The 18399-nt window shown below is 35.9% G+C and overlaps 2 protein-coding genes across 2 annotated transcripts; one reads left to right on the top strand and one right to left on the bottom strand.

The window, feature by feature from the left end:
- The first annotated feature begins 342 nt into the window (after positions 1-342).
- LOC142531450 (multiple organellar RNA editing factor 2, chloroplastic-like) lies at positions 343-2261 on the top strand. Its single transcript, XM_075637569.1, has 4 exons — positions 343-876; positions 1128-1225; positions 1341-1406; positions 1857-2261. Exons 1-4 carry the CDS (start codon positions 446-448, stop codon positions 1997-1999), a joined length of 738 nt encoding a protein of 245 aa, XP_075493684.1. The 5' UTR covers positions 343-445; the 3' UTR covers positions 2000-2261.
- Positions 2262-2336: 75 nt separating this feature from the next.
- Positions 2337-13275, bottom strand: LOC142531449 (exocyst complex component EXO84A-like). The gene is made up of 7 exons (XM_075637568.1): positions 12997-13275; positions 12124-12221; positions 3982-5029; positions 3454-3906; positions 3082-3264; positions 2825-2961; positions 2337-2670 (listed from the first exon to the last, which is right to left on the bottom strand). Exons 1-7 carry the CDS (start codon positions 13153-13155, stop codon positions 2337-2339), a joined length of 2412 nt encoding a protein of 803 aa, XP_075493683.1. The 5' UTR covers positions 13156-13275.
- Between the last annotated feature and the right edge of the window lie 5124 nt (positions 13276-18399).

The following is an 18399-nucleotide window of genomic DNA, read 5'->3' as shown; positions in this document are numbered from 1 at the left end:
GAACGTTTCACTAACCATGTAAATGCAACCTAACTTCTTATGTTTGAGACTCCATTGTAACATGCCATCCAATTAAGGGAAAAAAAAAAAAACAAATATGATGCCAAAGAAAATTTCCTAACGGATTTCCATGAAAAGCATGGTTAATAATAAACTTTAATTTATTAATTTGAGCATCTATTCTTATTTTCTTGACTTTTGAAATTGAAGAATAAAAACAAAACAATGATTTTAAAAAATATTCAGTATTCATGGTGAACTCAACAAAACAGAAAAAAATTACTAAAAATTAATATATATATATATATATTTATATATGTATATGTATATATCTTTAGACATGTTTGTCAAAATAATAAACAAATGAATCTGAGAAACACTACCGATATTATTATTATCTAAACCCAAACCCTCACAATCTCAACACACGCACGGCCAGTTAACAATGGCCGCCATGATGGCCCGATTAATCCTGACCGTCCGATCATTCGGAACCACTGCGAGCTCGTTAATCGTCCCCACACGATTCTTCTCCTCCACTGCCTCCATTAGTCCGCCGCTCATAAGGTTCGTTCAACCTATGTCTGCCTCTCGCTCCGCCGCGCCCGCCTTATCACATTCCATGGCGGTAATCTGTCCTAATTTCACCAGATTCAACACAATACGCTGCCGGGTTAATAGATCGGGTTCGGGTTTTTCGCCCCTGAATTCCGGCTCAAACTTCAGCGACCGGCCGCCCACTGAGATGGCCCCACTCTTCCCCGGCTGCGATTATGAGCACTGGCTTATTGTGATGGATAAGCCTGGTGGGGAAGCGGCAACCAAGCAGCAAATGATTGATTGCTATGTTCAAACCCTAGCTAAAGTGCTCGGAAGGTTGACCTTTTTAGATCTTTTTACCCTTGATGCCGTCTTTCCTTCATAATGTTAGTAATGTACTAGAAATAAAACTTATTGAATGATATGGGTTTTCCTCAGATTTCCCTTTTCCTTGAAAGCAAAATTCTTAGAATTTTTTACATACTTTTCTCAATATTTCGCCATAATTACACTGATTTGCCACAGAAGTTGAATTACTAGATACGCATATTCTTATATTTGCTGTTTGTTTCGTGTGTTGATGATAGTGAGGAGGAGGCCAAGAAGAAAATATATAATGTTTCTTGTGAGAGGTACTTCGGGTTTGGATGTGAGATTGATGAGGAAACATCTAACAAGCTTGAAGGTTCGTGCGTGAAAATACTTTTGTAAAACACAGGGTTGTTACTTTTGGTATGGACTTTTCGTGGCTTTGGGTTATAATAAGCTTGTGTCATGTGTTTATCTCTTCCTGTATGCAGGTTTACCTGGCGTTCTTTTTGTTCTTCCAGATTCTTATGTTGATGCTGAGAACAAGGACTATGGAGGTAATTCTTCCTATATAAATATTGAAATCAAATGATTTTTTGCTTATAATCTATTACAACTGATTGACAATCTTTCCTTTTACTTACTTTTTCATGTTTCGGGTTGGAATTTTTTCACGTCTTTTTTTATGCATTTTAGGATTGTTCTTTATTTTACAGTGGGTTTTTACCATTTTTATTGTGTTCATAAACAAACTGGAACTCGATTATCTTTCATCTGAAATAATACATGAAAATATGGATAAAGAGAATAAGATCTTCCATTCTTGGAGAAGAGAATATTTTTGTTATTTGGTTTGCTGAAACTGCATTAGTTGCGGTGTCCATTTGAAGTTATTTTTTGATTAAATAAATTGTCACATTGCACTATTTAGTGGTTCAGAAGAACCTCTTCCTGAGTTCGAATAAGCTGTCTGATCCTGATTGTAAAATATTTTATGGTCTGGGCAGCTGAGCTATTTGTAAATGGAGAGATAGTTCAGCGATCTCCAGAGAGACAAAGGAGAGTTGAGCCTGTGCCTCAGAGAGCTCAAGACAGGCCAAGATACAATGATCGAACCCGGTATGTCAGGCGCCGTGATAATATGCGATGAATGGTGTTCTTTGTTTGGTTTGAGACTCAACTATTTGGTAGTCAGATGGTGGCTTTGTATCAACAGCGCATGTGATTATGGATGTTACTTTTTTACTGAAATGGTGTGGGCTAATAAACTATGTCTCCTATTGTATCAGAGATGTGGATGAGTCAATTTCATGCCTATAGAACTAGGACATCATGGTTTAAGGTGATAAATTGTTAATTATATGCTAGGTGTAATGAACTGGTATCACTACATCTTTTGTCCTTTTGCTCCAGTTCTGCTTAAATCTTAGATAGTTTAAAAAAACGTAGTATGAAACAAAAAATATTTGTTCATGTAACATTGCATGCTATACTCTATTTCTGGTTTCTTGGTTTGAATTTTGTGTTCCGATAGTCATCACTTCAAACCGCCCTTCTTCAAGTGGTATATTATTAGTAGTTCTTGATACTTCTGCATCAGTTTTGCCTTCATTGTCCTCATCATCAGATTCTGAGGCATCTAAAGTCAACGGATCAAGAACCGAAACCGCAGGATCCTTTCCTGCCGCGCATTCATATGATTCTTCTCGAACGATGCTATGATCGTTTTCATTTTCTACTGTTTTTTTTGCTTCGAGTTCTTGCAACTTAAGTAGAGCTTTGGTGGCAGCATTTGCTGGCCACCCATCATCATTCAAGCCTCTGCAACTTAAAAAAATAGGAGCTTTGGCAAGTCTAGAAACTTTTTTTGCGTTGATCTATGTACATCCTTGGTATTTTTTGACCCCCGATGGGATTTCAAAATAATTAATCCAGAAGCAGAAATTAGAAAAACTAAAAAAACCGATATAATTACCTTAGAGGTTCCAATCCACCTGTAGTAGAGGATGCTTCCAAATGGGATACAAAATCCATGGGCACCTGTCTTGCATTATCCGACAAGTATCCGCCTTGTCTCGCAATTTCAACCAGAAACTGCGAATCCAAGATCAACTGTTTATGGAGTAAAAAAAGATTAACTGACTCGAATTATGGATTAAAAAAAAAGATTAACTGACTCGAAGTTTTCACGTATCGAATATAGGGAATTTTTCTCATAAAGAACGTGGATACCTGAATGAATTCTTCACGATTATTTGACAAATCTTGTTTGTCAACCGTCCAGATTTTGGACTTACTTGAAATCCATTTAAACACAGCATCCGCTAGCTCCCTCAGAAGACCCATCAACCAATTTTTTTCCATGCAATCTTCATTAGCAAGCTTTTCTAGCTTCTTTAACTCAAAATATAGTTCCTGATCGATATACATAATCGCTAGATGATCTCAGAAAATTCCATATGGGTCCCAACTAATGGCATGACAACTTATGTTGGTCTAAATTACAATTGATTCGTGTCAATTCTGGACATCAACAAGGTCAAAGTGACCACAAAGACAAATATACATAATTCAAACACTTCAAATATCAAGATTTGAGCATACCAGATAAGGAACAGATGGAATCAGATCATGAATCGTGGACTCGTCCCTGTTGATACGACTCTCGGAACTACATGCTTGATGATCATCATCCGGAGAGAGAATATTTTTCATGTACTGCTTGAAAAAACCGGCTCTGAGTCGACCATAAACGTCTTGGACGAACAACAGAAAGTTGTGAATCTCAAATTCCGAACCATGGATTCCCTCAAATATATTTCTGATAATGCTCGACGAGAATTGCATTAATGTAGAAAGATTAGCCAGAATGTAAATTTCTTGAGTTGGAGACTCTGGTAAGTTGATACTTAAACCTTCTTTCTGTAGGACATATGTGTCACCTGTGAGTGCACTTTCAAGAATAACAATATACGCCACGAACAGATCCAGGATCCCTTTGAGAATCCAACTTTCCATTTGTAGAGAAATTAAAGGCGAAACTTCGTCTGCGAGCGACTACCATCGAGGTAAAAATCATTAATTGTTAGCTCACTTAACTCAAGAATAAAGCATACGAGGGGCTTAACGAACCTGAAAAACCGTCATGAATTTCCTACCGCTGTTGGAGAGAGAGATATACTCCGGAAGTTCATCAATGATACCTTGATTCCTTCCTGTCAAGATCCCTGATACGAGATATCTATGGAGGACCCAAGTGTCAGACGACGTAAAAATACCAACAACTTTACTCAAATGGTTGATATGGCTTCTCAGAACCTCTTCTATGCAAGGGCGAACATGCTCGATCAAAGATGGCTGCAGGAATAGCCTTTGAGGCTCTAGCAAAGAGCAGTATGACATTGCAATCTGCACAGTATCTAAGGCTAGCACGAATCTACCATTTATTTGGGGAATGGATGAAACATATTTTTCAAAACAAGATGAGAAGAATTTTATCTCTTTGTCTGCCCATTGAGTTAGTTCCGAATCTTGAGCATGATTTTCTCCATTTAAGGCCACAAAACACCTTGCACATTGAGATATCATTGAACAAACCAACCTCGCTGTTTCTTGAACATACGATACATCAGTTAACTCTTTTGAAGACTGTACATCATATATACGAGATGCAATGCGAGAATGATAATACTGGAGCAATAGCCTAGTAGCAAGATGTGTTTCACCAAGTTGGGACAGTCCAAGAAGCGCCTTCTGCAGCTCTGGTGCAGAAACCCTTGAATGTATAGCCATTGATGAGTATTGATCATAAAGAATAGCCCTTTTCTCAGATATGACCGAGTGATAGAACTTTATCCCATTCGATGAAAATTTTTCACCCGAGAACAAATTTTGGAAAATCTCGCCTTCCATCTTCAGCAGAACAAGAGCATCTTGTAATCTGTGCTCAGAAAGAAGAGTATCCAACATTTCTGCAACTTTTTCTGTGTGAGTTTCCAATATGTTCGGAGAAGATGGCTCGAGATTCAGAGGTTCTTCGACCATTGTTTCTATGGTCTCCGCAGAGAGAACTTGTAAAGAAATTCCGTCAATGAGGTTCTGTACGAGTTTCTTCTGCGAAGAAGCCTGGTGTTTCAGTCCCACCACTTCGCAACTCAAGATTTCTACCTCATTTAATATTCTGAAAACAAAAGTATACATGTTTCAATGCCTCAAAATGTCAGAGTAGATGCCCTACAAGTCAACTGTTGACTATGAATTTTATTGACTCAGTTGTAAAGAACAATCTTTATTTTAATATAATTCATTATTTCATGGTTTGTTATTTCTTTATCTGTATACTCATGTTATCAAACATAGATAAAGACCTTGATTATACTTTAATACAAATGAATCATAATTCGATGTTGAAACTCGTTTGTAAACACTGTATGATCTAAATTCGTTCCTAGTCGATTCAGCCGCCTAAAACATGGATAAAGGTTGCTTGAGCTCGAGACTAGCATCTGTGATGTTGTGTACTGCGTTTCTTGGTAAGGGCATAGAGATATCCAAATGTGCTTTGACTCGTTTACCGGCTCCAGGAGAGTCATCAGGTGGCGAGGTTGGGTACAGTTGCAACACATATAGGAGCCAGTGCATTGTAGTCGGGGATTCACCGCTCACCTGCGGATATGGATATCCTATGTGATCTGATGAAATAATAGTGCATGGAATCTCTAGCCAGAATACGAGATGTACGTTGGAGAAGGAATTCTCCAATAGTACACGTGATGCCACTATTTATAGTTATCACATAGTTATCGAATTAATATGCAACCCTCGATGAACCAATGGTTGCAAATTCGATCGAGATATTTGAGATGAAAGGACCGTACTGTACGTTAATCATAATCGATTGGTTCTTACAGGCACTATCAGTGATACCTAGGGGATCATGGGGCGATGCTACTAGACGCTCTTACCATGATTCGATGGGTGCAATCAGAAATGAGTTCTGGCATTCTTGATCAAGGCGTTGATGAAAAGAATGAGGCTAATTAGGGTAAGCCCGAATAAATGATTATGTCCTGAATAACAAAGAGTTGTGAACCCACGGCTAGCTGTATCCCTGAACCATTGATGGTCACACAAGCACTGGATCGTTTGTTCCCGTTGAGAGAATAAATTCAAGAAGTTGAATTTATATTATATAGTAAATTCAAGGAGTTGAATTTATGATAATTAAATTTTGAGAGAATAAACTCAAGGAGTTGAATTTATAAAATTTGAGAATTTAATTTATTAAACTCAATTTTGTGTTTATTAGATATTAAATTTTGGAGGTGATATAAATTCAAGTTAGTTGAATTTATAATTTAAATAATAAATTCAAATGTTGAATTTATAATGATTTAATTTATTAAACTCAAAAGTTGAGCTTATTAATTGATAAATTAAATATGGTGGGTAATATGTTGATGGGATTGTAAGAGTACAAGTCCAACATATTAAATAATTAAAGTTATTAATGGACCTTGATTAATTGATTAAATTTGTTGGACTAATCTAATTAATTAATCAAGCTCATTAATGTTAATTGAAGGGCCCAATTATTATACTATGATAATTAGGTCAAGGGTTAATTATAAAAAGGGGTTGAGAAGTCATAACCCTAGTCTCCCACCACCCATATTTTCGAGAACACCACCTCCAAAGAAGAAAAAAATCGGCCACCTCTTTTGAGAAAGATTTTTGAGCCGTCTCTCAAATATTTTTCTCCTACGTTAAATCTCTTCCAAATTTACTAGTTCAATTTGGAAGAGGAACATAGCATCTAGTCGTGGACTTGATAGGAGGATCAAACAAGGACTCCCTTGAAGAAAGTTCGTAGGGATTCATCAAGAGCTAATCCGTTTATATCGGATTAGTTGGAGCCACGTGATCTATTCACCAAAGGTATAATTTTCAACTCCCTATGAATGTTTATGATAAAATCATACGTGTGCCCAAAGCAAAACATATTTTGATTGTCAAAATAAAATAAAAATTTTAAACTTCCGCTGCGTTTAGGGCTTGAGAAAACCGAGATCCAACAGTGGTATCAAAGCTAAGTTTTTTCTAAATCGTATGGTTTGATATTGAATAATTTATTTCTAACCACACAAGAAAATTTTCAGAAAATTATAGCACCATTAAAATTATTTTTTTCCAGAAACAAAAATAAAAAATATTTTTCGGATCTTCCCGGAACTGTTCCGGGTAGACCGCGCGCAGGGCCTTGCGCGCAGAAACGCGCAGCGTACGGAACGTCCGCACGCTGTGCGCCGCCCTGCGCGGCACGCTGCGCGCGGCGCCACGCGCACAGGAAGCTTGTCATCGCCCGAAACGTTAGGGCAGCGGGCGGGCAGCGAGGGCGGCTGCCCGGGATCGTTTCGGGAAGCGTGCTGAATGGTGGGCTTGAATTGTTTGGGCACATGGTGCAATTTTCTGATTTTTCAAATTTTTGGGCAAAATTGATATTTTTGAAAATTGGTTCAATTTTTATTTTGAAAAATTGATTTTTAGAAAATTAATAATTTTCTTGTAAAATAAATAATTAGAATATGATTTTAATTATTTATGGTAAAATGAGTTTTACAAGAAATCAATTATTTTTGATTTAATTGAAAATTAAATAAAGTAATTTATTTAATTTATTAAATTTTTTAATAATTGTGGTGGTTAGTGATAAAATTATTAGATATATGATTTATCAATTAATTAAATTGTTTAATTAAATTGATGTTAATATTTGATATTAAATGCATGAAGGATGATCGAGAGCCTTGACCAATGTGTTAGGTGTATGTTAGGATATTTTACTGTTTTATTCGTTTCTAATATTTGATATTATTAAAGTGGGCCTGGTTTATGGCCCGTTCCTACCCCATGAAATGTATCCCTTATGTGCCATGACTATTTAAATGTAATTATTAGAAATAGTGGGAGATCAAGACTGGAAGATGGTGGGCCCGATGAACGAGATGAAGACATGTAAAATATTGGAAGCTCTTGTAATAGTTGCATTTGCATCCCTGCATTCACCTAGGTTTTGGACCTGAATCCATGTATGGCTCACATGGATCTAATAGTGTTGGCGATCGATCATCCTTATTTATTGTTGAATGTCATATTATGATATATGTGATATATAGTAGTATGCATGTATGTATTTTATTATATAATATAGTTGCATGAATTCGGTAAACATACAAACTCGTGGCACGTGATTTTTAAATTAAAATGATGAGACAATTTTAAAATTAAAATCCCTCATTTTGAATAAGATTCAAAATTTATATCAAACCGAAAAAGTAAAAATTAAAAGAGTTTAATTTGTCCTTGCCTTCCATCAACCGTGGTTGCATGTTGATCGCTACCCACGGACAGTGTCTAGCTCATATTATTGAGGAGGCCTGTACGTCGGAAAGCTGTGACTTCCACCGGACATATGATGTGAATTGAGTGGAACTCCCATGACTTCGGCTCATATTATTGGGGGAACTCATGGCGACCGTCCACTACAATTCAATATTGATGGGTTGGTTTGACCAGTGAAAATAAACGGCGTCATATTATTGGGTCCTTATTAAACGTGAGGCAAAACACGCGGAGGTTGTATAGGGATGCAATTGGATTCTACCTTTTAGAAATTATAATTGGCTGATATTATTCGGGATTATAATTGGCTAATTGGATTCTACGTGCCTACTAAGAAAATACGATTTTCCTTTTTCATCAGAGGATGGTGGAAATGTCAAAATAGTGGAAGTGAAATTTATAAAATGAAAATCCATATTTTATATTTTAGAATTATTTTAAAATTATCAGTAACCTTTACCTGTTTTCATTTTCAGTATATTTACGATGACTACTCGTAACCCTCTTTCAATCATTCTCGATCAAAACAAATTGACTGGACCTAATTATCATGACTGGTTTTGAAATTTAAAGATTGTTCTGAACTCCGAAAGGATTGCGTATGTGCTTGATAAGAAGCCATCAAAGAAGGCGGCTCCTGATATCAGTATGACTGAATTAGCTAAGCTTGAGAAACATTGGGACCATGATCTTCAAGCTAAGAGCTACATGTTGGCTTCTATGTGGAATGAACTTCAGAGGAGGTTCGAGGAGGCGGTGAATGCTGCTGACATTCACCTTCATCTGAAAGAATTGTATGCTGTACAAACTCATTCAGAAAGACATGCTACTGTGAAAGAACTCATGACTACACGCTTGCGAGATGGGACTTCGGTCCATGAGCATGGTGTTAGGATGATTGGGCTTATCGAGAAGTTGGTGGGGCTTGACGCGGTTATTCCTAGTGAGCTCTTGACTGATATTCTCTTGCTGTCTTTGCCTGCCTCGTTCGATGGATTTGTGGTTAATTTTAATATGAACCCACCCTTGAAGAGTTGGTCAATATGCTTACTAATTATGAGGCCACAATTAAAAAAGAAAAGCCTGTTCTTCTAATGGGTTCTTCGTACGGTACGAAAAAGGGAGCCCCATATAAAGGCAAGAAGCGTTCTGCCCCTCCAAAGAAGAACAAGCCCAACAAGAAGCCATACAAGAAACCTAATCCAGGGCCCACAAAGCCTGACAAGTCAGAACAATTCTGTTTCCACTTCAACAAGCCTGGACATTGGAGGCGTAATTGCGAGGAGTATCTAGCCCAGAAGCGTTCTGGTCATGGTATGTTTTATATTGAAGTTAATGTTTCTATTAATTCCTCTTCTTGGGTATTGGATACCAAATGTGGTTCTCATCTATGCAATGATTTGCAGGTGATGGGTAGAAGCAAGAGGCTTAGAGATGTTGAGACCTTTCTAAGACTAGGAAATGGAGCAAGAGTTGCTGCCACTGCCATTGGAGACGTTACTTTAATTTTGGACAAAAATTTTAAGTTGTTTTTTAGAGACGTTTTATTTGTTCCTGAATTGGTTAAAAACATTATTTCTATTTCTATGCTTGATAGGGATGGTTATTCTTGTGTTTTTGCTAAAGGTGTTTGCAATTTATACAAGAATGAATGTTTGATTGGAACTGGAGAATTAACAAACAATCTCTATAACTTAAAATTTAAAGATATTCCGTTAAACAATATCCAAGCGCATACGAAAACAACAACAAACAAAAGAAAAATAGAAAACCCGAATCCCGCACAAATATGGCACGCTAGACTAGGTCATATTTCCCAAAGAAGGATGCACAAGCTAGTGGGAGAAGGCATGTTTGACTTGTCAGACATAAATTCTCTACCAACTTGAGTCCTGTCTAAAAGGAAAAATGACTAAAATTACATTCAATGGAAACGTGGAACGTGCGCATGCTCTACTGGATTTGATCCACACGGAAGTTTGTGGCCCGCTAAGTGTTAGCACAAAATTTGGGCATTCCTACTTCATTAGCTTTACTGATGACCATTCGAGGTATGGGTATATTTATTTGATGAAACACAAATCTGAAGAATTTTAAAAGTTCAAAGAGTTCAGATCTGAAGTAGAAAATCAGCTAGAAAGAAGTATTAAGGCACTTTGATTTGATCGAGGTGGAGAATACTTAAGTGCTGAATTTTTGGGTTATCTAAAAGAGAATGGGATTCTCTCACAGTGGACTCCAAAAGCAACACCACAATTGAATGATGTTTCTGAACGTCAAAATCGAACCTTGATGGACATGGTTCGATCCATGATGGGATTCACTGAATTGCCTACATCGTTTTGGGGTTTTGCGCTTGAAATTGCGGCAATGTTGTTGAATAATGTCCATACTAAAGCAGTGGATAAAACGCCATATGAGATATGGATAGGAAAAACTACAAAATATTCTTACATGAGAATATGGGGATGTCCTGCTTACGTGAAGCAGACAGTGGGAGAAAAATTGGATAGTAGATTCACTTTGTGCTACTTTATAGGATATCCAAAGAATTCTGTTGGATATTATTTCTATCATCCCAATGAAGCAAAAGTGTTTGTTTCAAGAAATGCCACCTTTTTAGAAAAAGAATTTCTATTAGATAGAAAAGACAAGATGATAGAACTTGAAGAAATTCAAGATACTCCCTCAACTATAGAAGTTGAACCCATTTCCCAAGAACCAGTAGTTGAAGTACAAGCTTCTAGAAGGTCTGATAGGGTTATTAGACTACCTGCAAGATATACGCTTCTTCATGAACAAGGCCATGATGAGTCTTGTGTTGGATGTGATACAATGAATTTCAAAGAAGCAATATCTGATACTGATTCAACCAAATGGCTTGAAGCCATGCAGTCAGAAATGAACTCTATATATTCAAACAAAGTCTGGACATTAGTGGATCCACCTGAGAGAATCGTTCCCATAGGATGCAAATGGATCTACAAAAGAAAGCTTGGGGCAGATGGGAAGGTAGTGACCTTCAAAGCAAGACTGGTTGCAAAAGGTTATACTCAAAGGCAAGGAATTGACTATGAGGAAACTTTTCACCATTTGCTATGTTTAAGTCCATTAGAATAATACTAGCCATAACAGCATGGCATGACTATGAGATATGGCAAATGGATGTAAAGACTGCATTCCTCAATGGAGACATCAAAGAAGAAATTTATATGTCTCAACCTGAGAGATACACATCAGTAGGAAGTGAGCATAAGGTATGCATGTGTGTATACCTTATGTCTCAGTAGGAAGTGAGCATAAGGTAAGCACACCAGTTCGAACATTCTGTCTCAAATATTTTTCTCCTACGTTAAATCTCTTCCAAATATACTAGTGCAATTTGGACGAGGAACATACCATCTAGTCGTGGACTTGATAGGAGGATCGAACAAGGACTCCCTTGAAGAAAGTTAATAGAGATTCATCAAGAGCTAATCCGTTTATACCGGATTAGTTGGAGCCACGTGATCTATTCACCAAAGGTATAATTTTCAACTCCCTATGAATGTTTATGATAAAATCATACGAGTGCCCAAAGTAAAACATATTTTGATTGTCAAAATAAAATAAAAATTTTAAACTTACGGTGCGTTTGGGGCACGAGAAAACCGAGATCCAACATAAAATACCATGTCACAACCTTGCAGTTAAATTCTTGAACCCGCCCACCATCAGATATCTCGAATTCTTCCCAATTCTTTTACTCAGTAGTATGATCAACACATTAAATATTAGGACAATGTCCGACACTAGTAACTCCAAACAATGAGCAAGGACAAGGATTTTGATTTCGTTACAAGTGGATTGTTTTCATAAATATCAAGAACTTACGCAAGAAAGGCAGTGTAGTTTGAATAGATGTTCTTTTGAAAATCCTCATCGGATTCTTGCTTCAGCTCAAGAAGTTCCGAACATAAGTGCTGGATACCCTACATAAACCAACCAAAAGCAATCCCATGAATTCTTGATACAGAATGTTCGAACTGGTGTGCTTAAAAAGTTCCAGTTTTATTCATAATCTTTTCCAATTGTAAGTTTCTCTTTCTCCTATTTTTTATAAAACCTTCAATCCTTCGTCAGATTTTCAAATCTTCCCCATCCAAGTAAACAAAAGAATACCTGGCCTTAAGCTCAACGGGGAGACAACAAATTTAAAAAGACTAGCATTCTAGGTAGAAGTACTTTCAAGTTTATTAGCCGCTCAATGCACACTTCTTGAGAAAGCGGCGTAAGACAACCTACCATGGGCTTGTTTCACTCAACTATTTGATATATGTAAGACTAGTGAATGCTGGCAGCGGGTATATACTCATGGATCTGGACACATGGGCCAGATTACTATCCATCGACTTGGCACGAGGGTCGACATGGGAAAAACTGTATATGTATTAATCCATCCTGGATTCCTTGTAATGTGATTACGTGCCACAACAACAATGGCGACTCAATTATCGCCTTTTCCCAGGTCACACATTTTGGTATGCCGCCTATGACAAGAACGTCAATCGTAGTTCGTAAGTGTAAGAGAAGACTCCAATCCCAAAAACAAGCTTAAGTTCTCAAGCTACAACATAATTATTTGTGGAGCCACTGTAGGAGGAACTCGCTGACAAATTAAATTGTGCTAAGGAAAATGTGTGATAAAAAAAACTTATGAAATACTCGAAAAGTTTTAAAAAACAAACGTTTAGCTAGGAAAATAACCTTGGCAGTCATGGATCGGAGTTCTGTATCCTCGTCTTCATGACTCGAAATATACGAAGAATCCGCAGTTGAGCGGCCCTCCGATGATTCATGGTCAGCCATTTCTTGATCGTGGTCTCTGAATCGAAACCTTGGTTTTGAATATGAGGTTGATTCCATGTGGGAATGAAGATCTGATCAAATATCTTTATTATTTTTGGAAGTTGAATTTTCTTCAAGATGAATGAATATGAAGTTTGTTTTCCGACTATTATTGCTTGGGAGGCTTTGGTTTGGCCGTTGGATCGCAACAAATAATTAATTTGCTGAATATGAAATTTGTTTTCCGAGTATGTTGCTTGGGAAGCTTTGGTTTGCCCGTTGGATCGCAACAAATAATTAATTTGCCGGCGCTGGAACTTTGGAAATGAATGCCGTTTCGTCGTGGAGTGTTTTTTTATTAAAACTGCTTATTCGTCCTCATGTTTGCCGATTAGTAATTTTTGTCATCAATGAGTTTTATGTTGGATCAATTTTATCTATATGGATTTATATGTAAATAATTATGTGTTGTGGGTTGTTTAAGCCCAAAATTAAAGTGATCAGTTAAAATTGGTTTATTTCATCCTACCCATGTGGGCATTGTTCCCATTTTGGCTATTGAGCTTTAATATATCTAAAAGGTTGTGGGTCTTTAATATGTAGACATATAAGAAAAATTTATGATGAGCTAAAACAGAAATATCAGAATATAATGATAAACATTATTTATATCATAGTACATATTAAGAAAATAGTTCAAATAAGAAAACTAATTGATTTTCTCAAGGAAAAGAGTGCGTAAATCTGGAAGATTAAGACACAGTCTAAATAATTAGAATTATAGTTTCAGGTATGCTTCCGCTTAAGTTTTCAGTTGAATTCTTAATGATTTAGCATGATGGATTATGCGATTTATGAGTTTTCCCCAATAAGTGGTATCAGAGCCGTTCATGCTTGAATCATTGAGATTTGTTTAAAGTTTTTGATATTATTTGGTTCCAGATCTGTAAAAGAAAATTTTATTTAAATTTTTTTTGATCTGGCTTCAGATCTAGAAATATTTTGGTTGAAAACAAATCTTTTAAAGTTTTAGTTTTGATAAAGAGATTTTGGTTGAAAATTTTAAGGATTCGGTATAAGAATTCGATTTTCCATCCAGATTTTTTTTTCAAAAAAAAATATTTTAGAAGAAAAAATCGAAATTTTTTTTAAAAATTTTCACCAAAATCGACCTAAGGTAGGGCGCCCTCGTGCGCTGACGACTGTCCAGGATAGTCGCAGGTGTGCAGGTGCGCGATTTTGCGGTGCCTTCGTGTGCCCAGGACGTCAGAGCTTAAGCAGGAAAGCTGAGGCTCGACTTTCAGACTGCCCTAGTGTGCCCCGTATGGTTATATGTAATTTAATTTACGGTTCATGTTTATTCGGTTTAAGGTTAAACATTTAATTGTTCAAATAATGATATGATTATATGTAATTTAAAATAGATTGATTGAAATAAAATATCGCCAAAATGATATCTTTTATATAAATAAATTTTATTTTGAAATAAAAAAAGATTTTGGTATATGTGCTTCATATGAATATTAATTCACTTAAAGGAAGGCTAATATTTAATATAATTACATATGCACTTGTGGTGGTAAACATGCGATAATTGTTCACTTTTTTTGTGAATAATATAAATCGGCCCAAAAGAAAGTTGTTATTTGACATAATAGTTACTATCAATGTTTGATTGATGCACCAAGATATCACTTACAAGTTAATCTTTTTGTCCAAAGATGAAACATTAATCGAGTGCTTGGTATCCTATTTATGGGGTTTACATTATTTGAATTTACTGATTATTTTTTTTGGATATTTGGCTGAGCATGTTATTTGGTTTTTTGTTATCTATTCAGATTTGACTCCTGCAAATATTAATTCTAACATAAATTATATTTCTATGTTAAATGCCTTTAATTTTATATCGTGGCAACATAATTTATTGATAGTTCTCGGAGTAATGGATTTTGACCTTCTGATAAGGGTTGACTCTCCTGCCGCCATTACAGATAAGAGTAACTCTTATGAAAAGAGGGAGTTTGAAAGGTGAGAGAGGTCGAATCACATGTGTATGATGATTATGAAGAGGGCCATTCCAGAAACATTTAGAGGCGAAATGTCTAGTGACAACGCTACAAGGCTTTCCTTTAGGACCTCGAAAAGAGTTTGCTAAAAGTGAAAAGTATAAATATGGTACACTGTTGGCAACCCTCATTTCAAAGTTGAAAGCACTAAAACTTGACCTCTCTGAGGACTTGCTGGTGCATTGGATTTTGTGATTTTTCTTTCTCAGTTTAACCAGTTCAAGGTGAGTTGTAATTGTCAGAAAAAGACTTGATCTCTAAATGAGCTCATCTCGTACTGTGTTCAGGAAGAAGAAATGTTGAAGCAAAACAAGACAAGACATAAAGTGCTCATTATGCCTCTACCTCGAAAGATAAAAGAAAGAAAAGGAAGAATAAAGAAGTTGTGGATACACAGCCTCCGAAGAAACAACAGAAGAATCCTAGTGATTCTCAAAGTTCTGTTTGTTTTTTCTGTGGCAGTGATGGGCATATGAAGAAGCAATGCATTAATTATCACGCTTGGAGTGCTAAGATATGTATGCTTTTTTAATAAGATTTGTTATGAGGTTAATTTAACTTCAGTGCCTAGACACACATGGTGGATAGATTATGGTGCGACAACTCACATTAGTGTGTCTATGCAAAGTTGCATGGATTGCCGAAAACAAAGTTATGCTGAAAGATTCATCTACATTGGTGACGACAACAAATTTGAAGTTGAGGCAACAGAAAAATTTAGATTAGTGTTAAAAATTGGAATATATTTGGATATTTATGAAACATTTGTTGTACTGTCTTTAGACGAAATTTGATTTCCATTTCTGTATTGGAAAAATTCGCTTATTCTTATTCATTTGGAAATGGAATATTCAGTTTGTTTCTTGATTCAAATTTGGTTGGTTCTAGTTTTTTTTATCAGAATACGATAATCTTTATTGTGTGGATGTTATTGATTCATTTTGTAACACCTCGAAAATTTAAAGGTCCACGCGAATCACATGCATACGATTTATTAAATTTTCTTGTATTTTAATTAATTGTTTTAATTGCATTAATTAATTATGTTGTGCATATTTGCATGTTTAAAATATATTTTTCTACATTGTTGCATTAAAATGTATTTTTAAAAGGTTATTCGAGTTGCGATCGAGGAACGGAGACCGAGGGCTGAAAATAGAAAATGTTTTTATTGGTTAATTGTTTTTAATTATCTAAATTAAGGGTGATGCATTTTCTGATTTTTTGAAAATATGGGGTTTTGAGGTGATTTTATACGCCGGGACGTAATTTTTATCGGTGTTGGTTTTTCAACAAAAATACAAACGTTTTGGCAACATGGCTATAAATTCACAAATTTATTTAAACAAAACTATGATAATATTTTAATTAAACTTTAATCAAGCACTAATGGGCCTAATTACACTTTTAATGGGCCTAAGTTTGTTTAAGAGATTAATTAAGTATTTAAATTAAGTTAAACCCTCCCCAAACCATCACACCTACACCCCTCAATCTTTTACACAATTCAAACTCTCTCCAACAATTTTATACACGACACACACACTCAATAATTTGAAAGAAAAAGTTTGAAGGCTTCAAGGAAATTTCCAGCCATGGATCTTCGTTGCCTTTCTTCAATCGCCAACGATTTTTCGTTCGTAAAATACGCATAGGCATGCCATATTTCTTTCCTTCAAACATCTATCACACCATAATATTTATTTGAACATGTTTTGAAAGAAAAATTCTAGTACTTTTTAAGAAAACGAATAAGCAGACGTTTCACATTCAATAAATCCCTGCAAAAAGCTATAGGTACCAAAAGAAAATAACTAGTGATAATTCAGCTGCATTAATGCGCAAGAGATTGGGTCATATATCTGAATAAGGAGACTTGTGTCAGATGAAATTCTCAAACATTTAGATTACACAGATTTTAATAATTGTGTTAATTGTATAAACGGAAAACAAACCAAAAAAAGGAGATTTGAAGCCCACAGTTGTTCATGCGTCTTAGAACTTATACATACTGATATTTGTGGGCCATTTCCTTCGGTTTCTTGGAATGGTCAATAATATTTTATAACGTTCATAGATGATTTTTCAATATATGACTTCATTTATCTCATTAATGAAAAAGCTCAGTCATTGGATGTGCTCAAAAATTATAAAGCTGAATTTGAAAATCAACTTGACTTAAAGAGTAAAAGCATTAGATCTAACCGTGGTGATAAATAATATGGTAGATATGACGGTTCAAGTGAACTTCCAGGACCTTTTGCAAGATTCTTAGAGGAATGTGGTATTGTCCCACGGTACACTATGCTGGGTTCACCCACTATGAATGGTGTTGCTAAAAGACGAAACAAAACTCATAAGGACATGGTGAAGAGTATGATTGGTTATTCTACCTTTCTAAAATCACTTTGGGGAGAAGCACTAAATACCACAACATATATCCTTAACAGGGTTCCAATTAAGGCAGCGACCAAAACCCTTTATGAAATTTGGACGGTTAAAAAGCTTAGTCTTAAGCATCTGAACGTTGGGGAATGTCCAGATGAGGCAAGATCTTTTAAGCCTAATGAAAAGAAACTGCACTCAAGGATGGTCAGCTGTTATTTTATTGGATATTCTGAAAGATCCAGGGGTACAAATTTTATGATCCCACAAGTAAGTCGAATTTTGAGTCAAAAAATGCTATGTTCTTTGAGGATGTTGAGTTTCAGAGGGGAGAGAAAGTAAAAGATATTGTTTTTGAAAAGAAATATGTAAATATTCCCACAGGTGCCTTGGACATTGATCAGGATCGCATTCCTCACTTTTACCAAGACACAATACAAGAAGACAATATTAGAGATCCTCCCATTCCAGATGAATAAACTCAAGCACCTCCAGAATATATGTGGATTAATTTAATGCCAGATGATTACATTTTATTTCTTCAAGAACATGAGGTAGACATTGGACCGATGGAGGATGATCCTATCAACTTCCATCAAGCCATGTAAAGTTCTAACTCTCAAAAGTGGAATGATTCCATGAATAAGGAGATAAAGTCCTTGAAGGACAATGACATATAAGATCTTGTCACATTGTGTTGGGATCGGTTTGATGGGTCAAAGTGTTTAGAAAGGGGGGTTGAATAAACACTTTAAGATTTTTGGCTCTTTTCAAAATATAAATCAGTTTAGTGATAAACTGAATTCAATAATCTTGTTGTCGATATCAGTCAGTTAACTAGTTTGAAGTGCGGAAATAAACTAACTGA

This window comes from Primulina tabacum, chromosome 17, assembly GCF_025594145.1.
Source record: "Primulina tabacum isolate GXHZ01 chromosome 17, ASM2559414v2, whole genome shotgun sequence".
Lineage (NCBI taxonomy): Eukaryota > Viridiplantae > Streptophyta > Magnoliopsida > Lamiales > Gesneriaceae > Primulina > Primulina tabacum.
The sequence above is the reverse complement of the archived record's forward strand: the minus strand, read 5'-3'. Positions and strand labels throughout refer to the sequence as shown.

Bases quoted from the DNA above. Each gene is read 5' to 3' on its own strand.
- LOC142531449 (XM_075637568.1), bottom strand. From the start codon at position 13,155: ATGGAATCAACCTCATATTCAAAACCAAGGTTTCGATTCAGAGACCAC. The intron at 12,222-12,996 runs GTTATTTTCCTA...TGGTTTATGTAG, and splicing joins TCCGATCCATGACTGCCAAG to GGTATCCAGCACTTATGTTC. The intron at 2,671-2,824 runs GTAATTATATCG...TTTAAGTTGCAG, and splicing joins GGTGGATTGGAACCTCTAAG to AGGCTTGAATGATGATGGGT.
- LOC142531450 (XM_075637569.1), top strand. From the start codon at position 446: ATGGCCGCCATGATGGCCCGATTAATCCTGACCGTCCGATCATTCGGA. The intron at 877-1,127 runs GTTGACCTTTTT...TGTTGATGATAG, and splicing joins CTAGCTAAAGTGCTCGGAAG to TGAGGAGGAGGCCAAGAAGA. The intron at 1,226-1,340 runs GTTCGTGCGTGA...TCCTGTATGCAG, and splicing joins AACATCTAACAAGCTTGAAG to GTTTACCTGGCGTTCTTTTT.